This window comes from Eretmochelys imbricata, chromosome 1, assembly GCF_965152235.1.
Source record: "Eretmochelys imbricata isolate rEreImb1 chromosome 1, rEreImb1.hap1, whole genome shotgun sequence".
NCBI classification, from domain to species: Eukaryota; Metazoa; Chordata; order Testudines; family Cheloniidae; genus Eretmochelys; species Eretmochelys imbricata.
This window is the reverse complement of record NC_135572.1, coordinates 14,621,040-14,640,186: the sequence shown is the minus strand read 5'-3', so window position 1 is coordinate 14,640,186 and position 19,147 is coordinate 14,621,040. Positions and strand designations below refer to the sequence as shown.

The window sequence follows — 19,147 nt, the reverse complement described above, 5'->3', positions numbered from 1 at the left end:
AGCGGAACATGGTAACAAACAAAGGAAGTGTTTTACAGCAACTAAAAAGAGCTGCTGTATATTCGCTAACTAAATGAGAACAATTTGGGGGTGAGTTCTGATTTCCCTGACTTAATCCAGGAGTCTGCCCCAGGGAAAAGGGATGAGTAAATAAATTGAACAAGTTTCTAAAAATATCCTGCACCAGTGCAGAAAAACTCCATTAAAGTATTTTTTTTTTTAAACCAGTGATAAACCCCAATCTAAATTTTTCGGTCCAGTCTCCACATCTTACTGTGGGAGAAAGTTGCAATTCTCCACATTCTTGTCACTCTAGTTTGGAGACAGTGAAGGGTGTTTTTAATCTATTCCTGTAAGGAAAGGATCCCAAATTTTTATGAAGGTAGCTAATTTGGTCTCTCCTGCAATTTATACACTTTTTAGCTTGACTACTCTCTCTGAGATTGTTGTACTAAATTAGGAGGGGTGGGACTTTCCCCACTTCTAAGCACTGACCAGTCTGACTATAGAGCATCAACCAACCTCATTCTTGTCTAATTAGCAAGCAAAGTCCATTGACTGATAACTTGAATCTAAAATATGACTTATCCTGTTATAATCCCTATGCTGATATTAGACATTTTCAGGAGGTGGCAGAATAAATATTAGTCCTGCTTACAAATACCCCAGCATTCCCTACAGTTTTGCAAAAGAAAGGATATAATTTGGCAAGGTGATAATATACTGAATCTCAGTGCATAAGAGAGATCTGGTTTGGGCTGCCCACATAAGGCCCAGTGGTGCAATATGCTGAGCATCCTCGAGATCCAATTACTTCAATAAGAGTTAAATGTGAATATGTTTAAATAAAAAAAAAGAACAGTTTTTAATAGATTTTTTTCATTGGGTGAATCCAATAAGTCAGCTTTTGCAATGTGTTACAGGTTGATGGAAGGGTTACACTGGCCTGTTATGTACTGCAAAATGGGTTTGAGTCATACAACAAAAACATATTGTTTAAAAACTAGTTTGATCCTTAAAAATCAGTGAGATCTGTAGTGTATCATGTGAACATGAAACAAAATGCAGCTGTCACATTTTGGTCATTTGAGGCTGAGGGTGAGTTGGAGGGGGCTGCTGGAGATCTGGGGAAGGGAATGCTCCTTCTTCCTGTGAATTATGCATGGGCCCTGCAGAATGGCTCCCTTCTCTGCCCCTCCCTATCTAAAATCTACTGTTGGCTCCTACCAGCTCTTTAGACCCCTTCTTTGTTCCTAGGAGAGGAGGGACAGAGAAAAGCATGGGGCACAAAGCTATAACAGGAGGGGTCTCCTTCTCCTGCCACCTACAAGCCAACAGCAACTTGTTCTCTGGAGGTACGCTGCTTGAGAAATTGGTATGGGAGGACTGGGACTGGAGTGAACTGAACTGAATGGAATGTCACATAATCCCATACATCTGAGAGCCCTAATGATGTTGGGTTTACTTTTTGCTTTACTGGGGCAATTACAGATACTGATTCAACTTCTTTGGTTTACAGTTTGCCTCTATCAGTCTTACTTGCTGGTTCTCCTGAATTAGCAGAGCGTTGCAAATGTTTGAGTTTCAAATGCTGCAAGAGATGTTTCCACTGAAAACTTAAAGTTCATGGAAATTTTTCTATTGCAGCTTATCTTTTCAAAGATTTTGTTTAAAAAAACCCAACAAATTGTGAGTCTAAAACTACCTGACAGTGCCCCTTTAAAGATTTCTGACATGGACAGGTGATTGCTGAGGACTGCAGATGACAAAAGGGAAGGGCCAAGAGGAAAATTCAGTTGAAAAGTTTAAAGGCTCAATTCTTTGGGCTCAGGTAAACTTTTTCATTGAATTCTAAGTAAATTCTGTGGCCACACGTAAGGTTCGCAGACATATGAAGCAGTTTACATACCCACCATTCAAGAAATCTATGAGAGCACTTTAAATTTCTTTGGTGTATACAGTAAAAAGCATTCATCAAAAGAGAAGCAAGAAAGAGTTAGGGAAGCTCATCTAACCACTGAAGGATACTTAGACTCAAGGACCTGGCACTTTCATCATCATCTTTTGTACAACAGAATGTGATCTCACACTGGGAAGGACAGAGAAACGTCTCAGCTACAAAATACCAGACTCTGCTAAGGAAGCAGAGGAGACAGTGCAAATACTTTCGTTTTCAGTAAAAAGAATGAGGAGCACCTGTGGCACCTTAGAGACTAACCAATTTATTTGAGCATGAGCTTTCGTGGGCTACAGCCCACTTCATGAGATGCATGCAGTGGAAAATACAGTAGAAAGATATATATATACACGCAGAGAACATGAAAAAATGGGGGTTGCCAGTGTTAGCTTTGTAGCAGATACAGTGTATCACATCTTATATAAAATAATATTGTACACACACTACTCATTCTTCTATTTTCTAGTGTTTAGTGTGTCATGTGTACATTACTCTCCACTTGTTCCTCATGAGGTGAAGTAAAACTGGAACTTGTAACTTTCTTTTTCCTCTTCATTGTCGTTATGGGTCACCTTCATAGCTAGGTATGTAGTTCCCCCCTGCTGTGCTTCTGCTCCTGCACAATCAAGCTTTCTCTGCCAACAGTTCCAATTCTGGGACAAGACCATTCTCCTCTATGGTATACTACAAGATTCATTTCTCACCCCACGGCTTTTTTTCCTATATATCTTCTGCCTCTTGGCCCTTTTATCTCTACCTTCAATTGTATGTAATCCCTCCTGTGCCTTGGCTTAGTCAATTTGTGATTTCAGTCTAAAATTGTTTTAGTATTTAAGTATTTCAGAAGAACTGCCCTTCCCTTGAGAGACAAGGTGGGGGAGGTAATATCTTTTATTGGACCACCTTCTGTGAGAGAGACAAGCTTTATTACACAGAAGCCATAGATATTATAACAATCTATACCCCATTAACACCCTCTCCCCTGCCCAGATGCTTCCCTCCCTCTGACTGGAGGAGTGTTAATGGACCATATAACCTTGAAAGGTCCTTTGAAATATGTGTTAACTATTCATGCTAAACAATGTGTTCCATCTTGTATTTAGCTGAGACACTCCCAGACCTGAAGAAGAGCTCTGTGTAAGTTTGGAAGCTTATCAGACCATAAACAGGGAACTCCTATTACTCAAGTTTCTCCTACCTCACATCCCAAATAGTCACATTTCTAATCACAGCAGGTACCTTGACTGCCTGGCAGTATAAGAAGCCATTTAAATGAAATAATTATGATTGCTCTACAGCTTTAATTATGCAGCCTACTCAGATGAAAGTCTAACAGATCAGTTTCTGTTGTTGCCAATGGGTTCTTTTGAATCAGTGACTGTCATAAATATAAAGGGAAGGGTAAACCCCTTTGAAATCCCTCCTGGCCAGGGGAAAGCTCCTCTCACCTGTAAAGGGTTAAGAAGCTAAAGGTAACCTCGCTGGCACCTGACCAAAATGACCAATGAGGAGACAAGATACTTTCAAAAGCTGGGAGGAGGGAGAGAAACAAAGGGTCTGTGTGTCTGTCTATATGCTGGTTTTCTGCCGGGGATAGACCTGGAATGGAGTCTTAGAACTTTTAGTAAGTAATCTAGCTAGGCATGTGTTAGATTATGATTTCTTTAAATGGCTGAGAAAAGAATTGTGCTGAATAGACTAACTATTTCTGTCTGTGTATCTTTTTTGTAACTTAAGGTTTTGCCTAGAGGGGTTCTCTATGTTTTTGAATCTAATTACCTTGTAAAATATCTACCATCCTGATTTTACAGGGGGGATTTCTTTATTTCTATTTACTTCTATTTTTATTAAAAGTCTTCTTGTAAGAAAACTGAATGCTTTTTCATTGTTCTCAGATCCAAGGGTTTGGGTCTGTGGTCACCTATGCAAATTGGTGAGGCTTTTTATCCAACATTTCCCAGGAAAGGGGGGGGGTGCAAGTGTTGGGAGGATTGTTCATTGTTCTTAAAATCCAAGGGTCTGGGTCTGTAGTCACCTAGGCAAATTGGTGAGGCTTTTTACCAAACCTTGTCCAGGAAGTGGGGTGCAAGGTTTTGGGAAGTATTTTGGGGGGAAAGACGCATCCAAACAGCTCTTCCCCAGTAACCAGTATTACTTTGGTGGTGGTAGCGGCCAATCCAAGGACGACGGGTGGAATATTTTGTACCTTGGGGAAGTTTTGACCTAAGCTGGTAAAGATAAGCTTAGGAGGTTTTTCATGCAGGTCCCCACATCTGTACCCTAGAGTTCAGAGTGGGGGAGGAACCTTGACAGTGACCATACAAGTTCACTTTTAGCAACATAATATTGCCTAGCTAAAAATGAAGGCACTATATTTCCTTTCTTCACAATCTCTTCATTAATCTGGAACGGGTCCCTAACCCCCTATAACCTTTTAAACAGTATCTTTGGGGAGCACAAAATGCAGAGAGATACCAGAAAGATTACTTAAGCTGTTTTCCTTCCACCCATCCATCTAAATACTCCTGCATAGTCAGTGCAAGTGGATATATGGTTAGCTGCTACAAAAAGCCCCAAACCTAAAGGCAGATTTATGACTAACATTTTCTGATATTAGTTCCTTCAGGTCTGACGAAAAAGTTTAAATTTCAGGTTGTTTTACCATCTATGTAACTTGAGAGAAGACAGAGGCTGACATTCCTGCCTTCTTGATCAGGGCACAGTGGAAAAAAAAATATAGTAAGTTTAATCATCCATATCGTCAGGAGGATTTTATTTTATTTTTTTATTGCTCATCTAATCTCTTGAGCCTTGCACTAAATTGATGTCATGATTTTAGTGGAATGAAATCAAAGAGAAATGCCATGTTTTAATTTAAAGTTCCCTGCTCCTTTGATGCTAGAAGTCTGGATTTTCACACACAAATTAAGCTGCTATAATATACGTGCCACTGCCTAAGGAAGCAAAAACCATGCCAGAATAATTTCTCTCTCACCTCAGCTTTGCGGATACTCTCTCTGGCTTCATCTATTTTCTGTTCCAGTTCTGCTCGGCTTTGTTCAGACACCACAGGTCCATGGCATTCTAACTCCTCAAGCGCCTATCAAAAATAATAGAAAGATACATTTGGTACATTCATATGCACTGTCTATAAGATAATATTTGTGACAATTCACGGTACTAATCATATTCAGATGCCAGGGTGATGAACAGTGCTACATTGCAGGATAAAAACTCTGCAGACTGATGCAACCCCATTCAAAAAGCTCAATCTTTTATGAGTAAAATTATATCTTAGGAAAACTGTATTTGAAAATGCCCCAAAATCCTAGTAAAGCATCATGATGTTACAACTATGATCTAACATTCAAGTGACAGTTCACACTCTTGTTCTCATTATGATCTTTACACCTGAAGACCATCCCATCAAAACCCACATACTTTACAGTGCTTGTTGAAGGAGTGAGTTAAGAGATAAGTGGTAAGACAAAGTAGGATGGGTGATTTATTTTGTGTTAGTATGGATTGACTGGTTGGGGCAACTTGCATTCCAGATTTGTATGTCTGCAAGAGCACAAAGTGCTTTTGGGTGAGAGGATTAAAAAAGAGCTGAAGAAAATAAAATAATAATAATAATAATCCTCAAAGTAAATTAACAAAATAACTCCCTGATTCTGGGAAGCACTTAAATATTTGCTTAACTTTAAGCATGTGCTTAAACCCCTCTGACTTCAGCGTATGCTTAAGTACTAATGTGAATAGAAGTGCTAGTGTGAACTGAAGCCCCAGTGAAAAAAATAATCACAAAAATTGTCAAGTCAATGCTGCTGGTAGTCCCACTAAGACATGATACAAGGTGTCCGTCCCTCTTGTGCTCTTCAACATTAAATTTAAGTTATTAGAATCCATGTAATAGATCTTAATTTAGCATCTCTTCAGCTTGTTTGCATTTTTCTCATGTCACCTGATGAATTTATTTATTTTCAACCTACCCGTTGATTATGGATGATGTTTTTGTGCTCACGTGCCACACGGGTGGCCCATTTCCGGGCTTCCTTGTTTAGGCTGTGCTCCTCCGTTGTCCCAGTTTCAGATTCCAGTTGTCGACTCTGGAACACAATCAGCACACAAATCAGTGTGCTAAGGATTTTGGGGCTGTCTCCATGTATAATATGGTTACTTAGCAACCTGACAACTTTATTTAATTCATAATGCTCAGTTTCTTGTAAATTCCTTGCTTGGTACCTTGTTTGTATGAAATAAGACAACAAACGAAGAGGGAAAAGCACTGTTTTTCATAAGCTTTGTCATGATACTGTGTTGTGGAAAACGGACTATAAAAGCAAATTGAAGTTCAAAAGAATTTACAATTTACTATTTTGAAGAGAAGTCATCTTTACCATGGAGACAATGCCAGACGGAGATTTTTTTTTTTTTAAATGAAACATATTCTTGAAGTAGAACACTGAAGTATTATTCATCACGGCACAATATCATGGAGCTGAATAAGAATAAATGCCCCCAAAGTAAACTGCTATCCTTAGTTTCCCAGATACATATGCATTTTAGGCAGTATTTAAAAACAGGCATTTCATATGATGTGATGGATCATTTAGGCTTTGTTCAAAAAATGGCATTTAAAAAAAATTTATATTTTTTTTAAAAAAAGCAAATTGGAAAATCAAATTACAATTTCATATGGATTTTAAAGAGTTAACAAAATATTGTACACACATTTACCTGGGACCAAAAAGTTATCCTTCCACCAGTACTATACATGCCAAGTTTCAGACGAAGGATTCTACACCAGAGATATTTGTTGATGATACTGTGCTACCATTATGTCAACTCATACCTGCTCCAGTAAATGAGAAAGTAAATCTCTCCCCCCCACCCCAAAAAGTGTCAGATAAAGTGAAATCAGAAGTCAAGAATCTGAAAGTTTCCCAGTTTTGTACTGAATTGATCCTGTTCAATCTGGATATAGGAGACAAGTTGTTCCATATTTACCTATCATCTCTGTCTCCCATTTTAAATTTTTTTTTGCATAACTGGCATAGCAAATAATTCAATGAATTTAGGTATAAATCAATACATTTAGGACAAAAAGGACTAAGTTTTACCACCTACCCAGTCCCAATCCTTTCCAGAAAGTATATCTTGTGATATTCCTTAACTATTTATCCAGTTCTGGACAAATTTGCTCTTCCTATACTGAATAGTGGTAACCCTATAGAGATCATTCCTTTCTGATTCAATCTCAATCCCCCCCTCCCTCCAAAAAACAGGAATTAGAGATGGAAGAAACATGCTTAGGTCATCTTGTTCACCTCCACTGTCAGTGCAGAACTGTCCCTCATAGTACTCTCTCTAGTGCTTTCTTGGATGACTATGCCTCAGTCCAATGGATCTCACTACCAGAAAATTTTTCTTGATCAGTCTAATATTTTTGTTTAATTTCAATCCATAACTCATTCTATGCCTAGTACCATAGGAAAACATTCTCTCTTCATTAGTGTAACCTTATACACCATTTAGTTTTGTACACCCTTAGACACAAACTAGAAGAAGATAGCTGTTGCCTCAAAGGCCATGTGAAAATAGTAGCAGTAGTGTGTTTTATCAAGAGATTTCAATTAAAAAAAGAAAGCTGTGTGGTACACAAGAAGGGAGGAGTTTCAGACTTAAGGGGCGGCTTCGAACTAGATACAAAAACAAGTGTGAAGAAGAAACAAGAAGCAAACAAGCAAGGCTTTGAGGAGGGCAGACTGGGAGAAGACGGAGATTAGGAGAAAATCAGAGCAGAAAGACAAGGAATGAGTTGATCAGTTCTTTTAGGGAATATATGAAAAGTGTGAAATTGATGCAGAGTTTGACATGAGTGTGTGTGGATTTAATAGGATGAGTGTCATGATTTGTGTGGCAGGAAAGGAAGAAGATTTTAGTGGCAACACTGAGGTGAAAAAGGAGAAAGATTTTTCACCTTTAGATTATAAGGCCTTCAAGGGAGAGACCCTCTAAGTGATTTGCACAGACATTCATACAATGTCATGTACACTGTGATACAATACAATTACTAGTAATTTTAAGAAAGGTAAATGTAATGCATCACTCCTGGATGGGTCACTTGTGGTGAGGATTGAATCTTCGACCTCTGGATCTAAAAGCATGAGCCATCCACAATCAGTAGTTCTCTTAACACAAAGCCAGAGGCAAAATCAAACCTTTATATAGTTCAGCCCCTAGAAGGGGACAGAGAGCCACACTGTTACAGAGCAGTAAGAGCAACAGGATTTGAAGAACCAAGCTTTGGAGGACATGAAAGATGAGGAGGGAAATAATTTACATAAGACTGAACTTGAAAGCCTGTGTGGTAGAAGGATAGAGCTTGTCTGCAACAAGAAAAGAGAGAGGAAAAGGTGGATTTTTTTCCAGGTTCATTATCATGCAGTTGCCTTCTGCATGTATTTTTAATTTCTGTAGGTACCTCTGAATGATTTCTCTCAGTGTTTACAACACACCCCAATTTATTATCCATCTCAAAATATGCCCCTAGATGATGTCCTTATCACCTATTGCAAACAGATTATTGCATAGGTCCTGTGAATCTACTCCAGGTGCTTACAAAGCATAATAAAAGTGGCACACCACTTCATTTTTCCCATGCTTTCTTACTTAAACCTTTCTTGTTATAACTTTCCTTCCATAGCTCAGAGTTCACAGCCAGTAAGGTATCATCAAGAACCATGTCTGACTTTGCCTTCCTTGTTACCCATAGAAATCATCTCTGTAACAAATTACCAAAGTTCCCACCGATTGGCTCCCTATAGTCCTGGTTCCCTTGCATATCTAGTTTAGATAAAATATATCTTCTCCATTTCAATTGCTTGATAACATTTTGCATTATCTTAAGTGTGTTTTTATTTTTTTATTACAGTATTTGAATAGAAAATATAAAAGCAAATTTAGATGCTGGCCCTCTGAGTATGGACTGTTAGTGGATTGTGATGGTTATACCAGTTGGTTATTTATTACACAGTATTGTTTCCAAAGAGCCCTCATCCTGACTTGAAGAACTGAAGAATACCAACATAAAAATAGTTAATTAAAAACAGAGCTTTATTTTAAAAAATCATGCAGGTCACATTTCTCAAAAAGCATCTTAACTGGATCAGAACCTTCCATCCTAAAATTAGAGGGAATATTTATATAAAATTAATTTTTTCACTGACAAATGATAACTAGATATTGTACAAGTTAATTTATACTCAGCATTTATATAATTCTTTATTATTAAATATTTATACCACAGCATCACCCAGACACCTCAATCAAGTGCTGTGCTGCATGAACAAATACAAAGACACATTGCTTCCTTAGAAGAGCTTGCTAAGAAGAAAATTTACAATCTCATTTACACTGTCAAAAACATTTACAAACATTAACTTTCAAATCCTTTTTACCACATAAGTCTTCAACTTAGATCGCAGTCCTGCAAATACTTAGGCATGTGCTCTATTGCAGTGGTTCTCAATAAGGTCTTCCCAGGGGTACATCAACTCATCTAGATATTTGCCTAGTTTTACAACAGGCTACATAAATAGCACTAGCAAACTAAACTTTCATACAGGTAAAATGTGAAAGTCAGTAATCTTTCAGTAATAATGTGGCTGTGACACTTTTGTACTTTTAGGTCTGATTTTGTAAGCAAGTAGTTTATAAGTGAGGTGAACCTTGGGGATACACAAGACAAATCTAACTCCTGAAAGGGGTACAGTAGTCTGGAAAGGTTGAGAACCACTGATCTAGTATATCAAATATAAGCTACCTGTCTTCACTTTCAAGACCCTTCATGACGTATCTCCACCCTACCTATCTTTCATACAGTATTGAAAGTTTGCCTCCCGCATCTGATGGTGGCAGACTATATTAGCCTCTATCCCTTGCTCATTAAATTCACTAACAAGTACCTTTATGCTTTCTCCCATGCTGCCCTTCACACTTGAGAGGAGACAACCATAAAATGCTAACTCATTATTCTCCTTCAAATCCCTCCTTAAAACTCTCCTTTGCCACAAAGCCTACAAAAACACACTTGACAATAGTCAGGCTACTGGTGTGCGGGGGTTACTGCCTATCAGGTGACCAATACTGTCTCATTGTTTTCTGTACTCCCGTAGGTCTGTCTATATCGATCAGTTTTCTTTTGTCTTACATTTAGGTTGGAAGCTCTTTGGGGGCAGGGACTGTTTTTGTTCTGTGTTTGTACAGCGCCTAGCACAATGTGGTCCTAGTCCACGACAGGGGTTCCTAGGCATCATGATAATACAAATAACATTTAATTAAGGTGCTTAATTTTAAACATGGGAGCAATCCCACAGATTTCCAGTTACTTCACTGGGACCACTCACAAGCGCCAAGTGTTTAGGATTGGGGTCTTCATTTGTTGCAAGGTATCTGACTTGATTTAATCTCTTTCAAAAAGGAAAACTAAACTGCTTCTACTGGCTAGAGAGCAAAGAAAGGGCCCAACAAGCTGAGCTAAATACAGATGAACTTTCTGCTTTAGTCTCTCAGCTTGGAGTACAGTGAAAGCAGTGTCAAGTGCTAAAACTCAGTCTTTTAAAGCAAGCAAACAAAATACCTTGTCATCTAAAGAACATGAAGTCACTGACTCGTTGCAAAGTTGAGAGACTAACAATTATATGCTGATTCTCAAAAAAATTACTGTATTTAGTTTGTAGTTATGTCTCCAACTTTTGTCCAAAAGGCTATTACAGGTGCAGGATTTGTCTTACAGAGGCAAGTATGCAGCTTGTATATACTCGTACATGCAATTATGCTGGATTCAGACTGCACACTTGTAGTTTTGGCAGTAAGAAATGTTGACTCCCTTGAACCTAATAAAAGCTCAAAGTATTTTTCTAGCCTATTACAAAAAATAACTGTTTGACAAAGAATAGAAAGAAGTAAACATACACTACATGCAAACCACTAACACAAAGCACACCTAAAAATCTCAGCCAGTACTTTTAAAAAGTTCAAAATACTATGCTACCATGCCAATGGCACATTGCAAGACCCACCTTATGATCAAACTCTTTTCTGGGATATGCATGACTTAAGTTTCATCTAAATAGTAGTACTCAAGAAAAGCATCAGACAAATTTGGTGTCTGATTTGTTATTATATAGAAGAACTCATTTAATTTTAGTTATTAAGAGTCAGCTGGGACTGCCCTTGCACTTCAGAAAGATGGCTTTTTTTATTGTGAACAGGAGCGGCACCAACCTCTTCCCAGTGTGGGAGCTGAGATGAGCAAGACAGAAAATTGGGGAGGCTGTGCCCCCCTTTGCCACAAGGCCTGGCCCCCCTCCGAGGCAAGATCAGAGGCTGCAAGCCAGAGCCAGGCAGCGTGGGGCGTTGGCTGCTCACAGCCGATAAGCACTGCCCAGGTGTGGGCACCCAGCTCCGGTTGAACCCTCAGGGAGCAGCGACTGCAGGGGGTGGGGACCAGAAGCCCACGCCGGAGTAGGTCAATACAGGCCGCAGTGGGGAGCCCTGGACCTTCCATCTGCTGTGGGTGGCAGAGCCCCAGTAGGTGGGGACATGGGCTGGGGACTGTTCTTGGGCCCCCCACCTGGCTTACTTCTCTGCTGCTGCTGGAGTTGGGTGCCCAGCCAGGAGCCGCCGCTCTCTTGGCTCTGCCTTCAGAGCTGGGTGGCCGGAGAGCGGCAGCTGCTGCGGAGTGGCTGAGGCAAATTTTGGGGTGGCTATAGCCCTTGGAAGCCCCCAGCAATGCCCTGATTGTGAACAAGACATATAGTTTAACATTAAACAATTCCAAGGACATTATTTTGTTCTGATCAAGAGCTTCAAAGAAGACCCTGACCTGTTGCTATTGGGTTAACTGAAACATAATACATACTTTAAGTCAAAAGTAAAAACAACCCAAAGCAGGGCTTAGTTTAGTCACTATTGTTCATTTAAATGCATGATTCTGCTATTTTAATTTATCACAATAAGTTCTGAACATTTTTAACCTACAATCCCTATTTTTTACTTTAATGTTAATAATTTATTGCCTTATTGTTCAAAGCCTTTTTGGTTCACCTTGTTAATAAATAAAGAGCATGTGTCTGTTTCCAAAACTGCTTTCACCTAATTTTTTCTATCACCTCACTACTGCTAATCTCAGAACTCCTTGCTAAAATAAGAAGCAGGGTTATACTGGCAAGTGAGAGAGTAAAAAAAGGGAAAAGTCCATATGGAAGATTAGCGCATGGCGTCTATATGAAGGGCCCATATGGTGAGGGGTGTGGTTTTTGTTTTTTTTAATTGCACATATTTTGAGGCACCTTATGTCCAGTAGTGTGCTGCTTCTTACCTTCCCTAGTTCAATTCTTTCTTCTGCCAAGGAAGAGAAGCATGGGTGAAAAATGCAATGAAGCAAGATTATCCCAGCAACACCGGAGGATCAGCCTGAGTTCTCTATACATACCAATTACCATTATGGTGTGTGAAAGGCTAGGGGAACACCCCATCAAACATAAGGCAACACAAAGTAGTCAATTAAAAATAAAAGACCCCATTTTCATCAGAGAGAGGCTGATTCAAGGATGTATGCATGGAGAAAGGGGTTCCAGGCTTTCCAATGTCATCTGGGCCTCTGGACAATCTTGGGAAAATAACAATCCATCATAAATTGTTGGCTAAAGGTAAATTCTCGACACTAAAATATTTTACTATTGGCAAATAAAGCTCCATTTTATTTGTCCATTGAGACTAGGCATAATGGAAATAGTCTTTATTTGAATCACTTTTCATATGGAAGAAGTAATTGTAAAGACATTCTGTACTGTCGAAATTAACAATTCATTGAGTAAGTTCCTTTAGGGAGTTGAATATTTATTTATTGTGCATTTGGATTGCAATGTGATATCCATTTTTTGGGATCACAGTTTCACTTCAGATAACTTCTATAGCAATGAATTTTCTCTTTAATACACTAAACACACACAGGGGTTGTCAAAGCAGCCGAGGCCAGGCATTTTAGGATGGAGTTATGGACAAGCTATTGCTTTGCCGCTCTATGCCTCCAGGTTTGTTTTAGGAAAAGAAAGGGTGGAATCTCAAATTGCTTTGTCTTTATGGAGCATGTTAGAAATAGTTCTCAAATACTGTCTAGAGTTTCAGTTTCTGGAACTCCTAATTTCTCTGCCATCATGGATAGCACTGTCAGATGTTGGTGATCAATAGCACTACTAGACCTCAATAGCGATTTGAGCTCCTCTCTTTATTGTTCCTTACTTACAGATTTAAATCACTTCATTAGTTCAGATGACTGGATTTGAAATACTTCTGAACTCTAATTTTTGGTGTTGAATTTTGAATCTTTGATTTATTTTTCATTGTTTATTTAAAAAATATTCATACCCGCTCACTCAAATTCATTTGAAGGAACTACAAGAAAATTTAATTTTCTGGTACAGTATAGAGTGAAATTTGCACAGAGACTCACAATTCCTCACTTTGTGCAGACAGCCAACTATCCTAGCAGCTGCATTTCGCTCTAGCTATTCCCATATACAACACATTATCTTATAAGAAGAAATACAGAAGAATGGCTATTCATCAAGTATCCACAATGAAGAGGGGGATCTTCTGAATTAGTCTTCGCACAGATACCGACTCTACGGTCATCTATTCTGGTAGTGACTGAAAACTATCAGTAGACAGAAGATCTGTGTAACTGGTCTCTTTGTCTTAATATTACTTTAACAACTTACACCTGTTTTTAACCAATTGTTCAGAATCAGACATGGACAAAGTTTATTGAATTCAATAAATGCTGCTATCAGCATGGTCATTAGATTCCACAAAAATGTATGTAGTTAGACATTTTAATTTCCCCATATGCATAGTAAGGCAGGAGCCATGTTAAAACTCAGCCACAGCTCACAGAGCAGATGACTGATTTTGTAACTCTCCATAATTTTCTTCACAACTGACCTTTTAATAAACTTCAAATATGATTACCATATCACAAGCCCCAGACTGTAAACCTGCCCCTAAGGAGGGTCACTCAAACAAAAGAACCTTCAGTGACATCAGCCACACACAGGATATGTCAAATTACATGGATAATTTTACAGCTTTACAAAGCCCCCACTTAGGCAAGACACCACGATTTATTAACAACACCTATCGAACTGAATGGTTGTACTTCTCAGCAGCAATTCATAACACCTGAAGTGGTAACATTTAACCATATCAACATTTGCTTAATTTCCAGTAAAGCTACATCTAAAAAAATCTAACTATTTTATACCATTTTAAAATGTAGGACAGTTTTTTTTAGACCTTTTCAGGTAGAAAATTAGGGCCTCATTTTGCAGACTGTGCAGAATAGTCTAACTGGACTTGGAGCTACTCATATAAGCTAGGACTGCACATCACTGGGTCCTCCTTCTTTCTTCACTGACTCACTAAGGTGCCTTAAGTGTAAGTCCATTTAATTTAATTTACGCCCACTTTAAGGTCCTTTTATATTGCCAGAGTGGTGTAAAGAGGCCCTTAGTGGAAATGAGAATCAGGCCCATATATTTTTATAACGAGAAAATGTTTCTAGTCTGAGTCGGAACAAAAGTGGACAAACTCACCTGCACATTCAAGAAAACAGTGAAATTATTATCCCTGCTCCCGAATACAATTTAGGACATCAGGTCTTAAAAGTTATAATCTTCAGCATGGTCCTTAAGGAACTAAACTGCGGAATACCCACTAATGTTACTGGAACATTCAAAGTTTACTTCCTGCACTACACCTATGCCGAAAATGTACTAACATCAAAATGTATATTTAAGTGCGTCTTATAAATTAAATACTTTTTCAAAAAATTAAACTTGGTTAAGTTAATAAATGTTAATGCCAACTAGCATTAGCTTAACCTGGCTGAGAGAAAGACAACAATCCTAATACTGTAACAGGAGACAACTGTCATTACAAAGGCAGTGAGTAGAAAAACAGGAAGGAGAATTGCTTCAAAAGTTTAGTGTCAGCTCCTTGTTGCCACTATTCTCGTTTTTTTGGAGATGCTTTTCATTATTTGTTGCAATTTCTCACACGATAACATGTAGTTCAAGGACGGGGATCTTTTTCCAACAGGAAGTACAAAAAAAAGCTGGCTAATTTTCTTTAATATTTTGCCATGTTCTTAAAGATATGCTTATCTAAGTATTGTGGGGATGGACAATATGTATTCTGTACAATGAACTTTGTTGACTTCTGATTAGAAGTTCACTTTGTCCTCTAAACAGACGTCCTGATGATTAAACTCTCCATTATGTTAGCTGTAACACTCTTCATCTAGATCCACTGCACAGGTTAACTGAATTCCTTTTCTTCTGGAGGAAAAAAGTGTCCCCCAAAATGCATTTATTTTTGCTACACATTCTGAAAGGCCTTGCGCATCTGTAAATTTCCCTCTTGAAAGGAGCAAAAACTAGAGCTGGTTAAGATATTTTCTGACCAAACAAACAAACAAACAAACAAAAAAAATCAATTCATCAAAACTGAAATTTCTGATATTGTTGAAACACCCCATTTCAACATTTTTGAAACAAACAAGTTCTGGTTTTTGGGTCAAAACAACTGTTTAGAAATTTAAGTTAATGTATAGAAAAATGTAAAAAAGTCAAAATCAAAATGAAATGTTTTGAAATTAACAAAACAAACATTTCAAATTACCTAATTAGAATTTTTTTTGCAGAATTTTGGTTCACAAAAATTGTGAAGATGTTTACTTTTTACCCTGATTCAGGATGGCAAAATTTTCTGAAGTATTGAAAATTCTCATGGGTCAGGAAAACAGTTCCCCACCTATCTCTACTAAGAACCTCTCATGGCTACTGTCAATGACTGTGTGTTGAGAGAGAGAGAATTATCAGCTCCTTCCTTTCAGAGGCTGAAGGCACTAGCTTTGCTGCACTCTTAGCTCCTGAGAGCTTTGGACAACTCAGAGACTGTATGACAATCCTTTATATTCCACTGTACTGGGAAGCTCAACAGACAAGCCAAGCATTCATATTTAAAACCAGAAAATAATTCATCTAATAGCAGCGCCTAAAAACCCCAAACAGAAGGGGACCAGAGCACCGCTGTGTCAGGAACTTACTCTGCAAGGAAGCTCAAAACTGTCCTTTGGAAAAATAGTATTTTAGCTAAGAATGGCAGATCACTCTGCAGTATATTTTCTTAACCTTTTAGAATGAAAATAATCATGCCTATCCCATTAAAACTAAAAAGCAACAAGCCCACTGTATCTCAGAAAATCTTCCACGCAAAATGGCAGGAAATAAGTGGCAAAAAATGCACAATAGTTATAAATCCTTCAGTCTTAATTATAATTTGACTTACTAGAAAATGTACCACTTCTGACTGAAATTCAGAAGCAAAAATCTTGAGTGAAAACTTAAAATGTAAAAAGATTGTCCCCACTTTCACACAGTTCTAGTCACCACTCTTGAGATTAAGTGAGAAGTATTTGACAGTCAAGACATAAAGCTTTTTATGATTTTCTTGGGGAAATAGAGAATTTCAGAAACAGCTAAAACTCCAGGGAAAGGGCGTGCAAGGGGGAAAAAAAAAGAGAGTAATCCTGAATTTGGGTATGGTCAGGCAAGTGAAAGACAAACAGTCTATGAAATACTGAGGCATGACGTTTTACATCCTTGGCTTTGAACACTCTGGCATTGCTTTTTCTAGAAAGTTCTTGAAGCTCAGATCACCAGAGATGCATATTCAACAAGGCAGAACACACAGTGACACCTCAAAGAAGAATCTTATTTGTAATGTTGGGGACTTTATGAAACTAAATTAAGGTTCTATTTCAGATGTGGGTAGTTCTCTAGAAAAAGGGGAGAATTTATGTGGTTTGGGGCGGGGGGGGGCTGGTTATCAGCACATGCTAGTGGCTCCCTTGTATGTTATGAATCTCAGTCTAATTTTACGTTGACAGAGAGAGTTACAGGTATTTTTCTCAAATGATCAGTTGGGAGTTACATTCTTTTATTTAGTACATGCCCGGGTTTCCTACACCCTGATATCACACATGAAAGCAAGGAACTGATACGTATCTACTTAAAAAAATATTGTTGAAGACCCCTTGTCTTGTATGTATTACAAATATCTTTAGTTATATTAAAAGATGAAATGCTGAGATAAGCCTCTCTATGCATGTCAGAGAAGTGACAATTACACACTTCACTGTATCTCCTCAAGTTGTGAAATTTTAATTACAAATGATGTGCAAAAGCACAAATACTTCAGAACGCAAGAAGCTGTAAGTGAGAAACTGATCCATACAATTAACATAACATGAAAGAAGAAAATGGTAATTTAACTATTAGTTCTCAAAATGGAGCAAGTGAGTTATGTCCTTATATATTATGCATTCAGTTGCTACTTATGCATGACAGCGAATTTAGCACTCACATTAGCATGCACACCAGTAATACCACAAATGCCAAACACTGATGACAAATACTACCATATACCTCTGCTATAGTCATTCTCATAGCACTGACAGGTGAAGGTTCAATATCCACCAGCTGAACTGCATTAAAACTCTGAATGACAAAGATTGCACAAGGACAAAAACACAGAGCATACAATTAGAATTACAATGCACACACAAGTGAGGAAATTCAGCACACGGTACTATGAACAATCTAGCACTTTATGTAAACAATTTGCTCTGTGGAGAAGTTAGAATTGCTTATCATTTTGGGGAGAGAGATAGCTCAGTGGTTTGAGCATTGGCCTGCTAAACCCAGGGTTGTGAGTTCAATCCTTGAAAGGGGGCATTTGGTATCTGGGGCAAAAATTGGGGATTGGTCCTGCTTTGAGCAGGGGGTTGGACTAGATGACCTCCTGAGGTCCCTTCCAACCCTGGTATTCTATGATTTGTTAAGATGGAAAGCCAAAGGATAACATTTTAATTTCAAAGGCGATTTTGTTATAGCTATTAGTCTTTATTTCTGGCAAAGTTACTCATACAGTCCATAACATATCCATTAACACAGTTTCTGCATTTAAACATTCAATGTGACGGCCAGGCCTTTTTTCCCCAAGCAGGATTTACTAAGTATGAACCAAGGAATTAAAAAGCTATTTAAGGTTCTCTCTTTTTAAACCTAAACTTAGTTCAAAATAGTACTTATACCTAACTCTAGGAGAATGAAAAATCAACATAGACAATTTCTATTTTAAAAAAACCTTTCAGGAACTTATCTATTATACTGTGATTTACTCAACTATAATTTCACTAGTGATTTTTCTGCTTTAAAAGTGGAATATGTTAAAAGCCTGCATGTATTTAGAAACCATTTTGGAATACATGTCAACTGTATCCTATTTATTTAAACCAAAAAGTGTATATATTTCTCCAGTAAACTGAAGGGAATAGGGCATTTTATTTGGCAAATCATTAAATTGTCTATTTGTAACCCTACCTTTATGGATGTTCGGAGAACCTCAACAGAATATAACAGAGTTTAATAGGTTTAGCAAAAACTGTTAGCTCAAAACAGAAATCCAGGATGTTAGTCACGCAGGCAGGAGGCAAAAATAGTGCAGGTCTTTTGCAGGTGACAATACTGGCATCTTTTCGGAGCTTTATTGTAATTACACACCTATTGTAAGCAAAGTTGGTGAAATCAGGTCAGTGACCTCTCTACCTATTCCAGGAATACTAGCTGTGTTAGTGAACACTGACAGATTAGCAAACAAGGCTAGTTTTTTTTACTAGTTTACCCCCAAAAAACCTTGTTAAGAACAGAACTGGAATAACTGAATCATAGAATTTATGAATGCCCTTACGGTGTCGCTGTCACTAGGCTGGAACTGGAAGGGTTGTGGTCTGTGAAATACAGAGTTCTCCTGTAAAAACAGTTGAAGATTGTAATCCCGTACCACCTGAAAAGAGAACAAATTCCAGTTTAGACTAATCTTTTATTTTGTAGAATTTGGACATATATTTAGTGTTGCAAGGATAAAATTAACACACTGTACTTCAAATAGGGCCCAATTCTTCAGCTGCTCCATGCATGGAACTCCCATTGGTTTCAACGGGAATTGTGCCCAGGAACAAGCGGCAGAATCAAGGCCTAAGGCAATGACCATATAAAT

General features: G+C 38.1%; 1 protein-coding gene across 3 annotated transcripts in view; it reads right to left on the bottom strand.

Moving 5' to 3' along the window:
• The window catches only part of FCHSD2 (FCH and double SH3 domains 2), a 221,045-nt gene that overhangs the window by 29,115 nt on the left and 172,783 nt on the right, over window positions 1–19,147 (bottom strand). For all 3 annotated transcript variants that reach the window (XM_077840751.1, XM_077840679.1, XM_077840803.1), the window contains 3 exons: window positions 18,839–18,934; window positions 5,950–6,066; window positions 4,953–5,057 (listed from right to left, as the gene is read on the bottom strand). In XM_077840751.1, coding sequence (XP_077696877.1) covers window positions 4,953–5,057; window positions 5,950–6,066; window positions 18,839–18,934 — 318 coding nt within the window. The remainder of the gene's footprint in view (window positions 1–4,952; window positions 5,058–5,949; window positions 6,067–18,838; window positions 18,935–19,147) is intronic.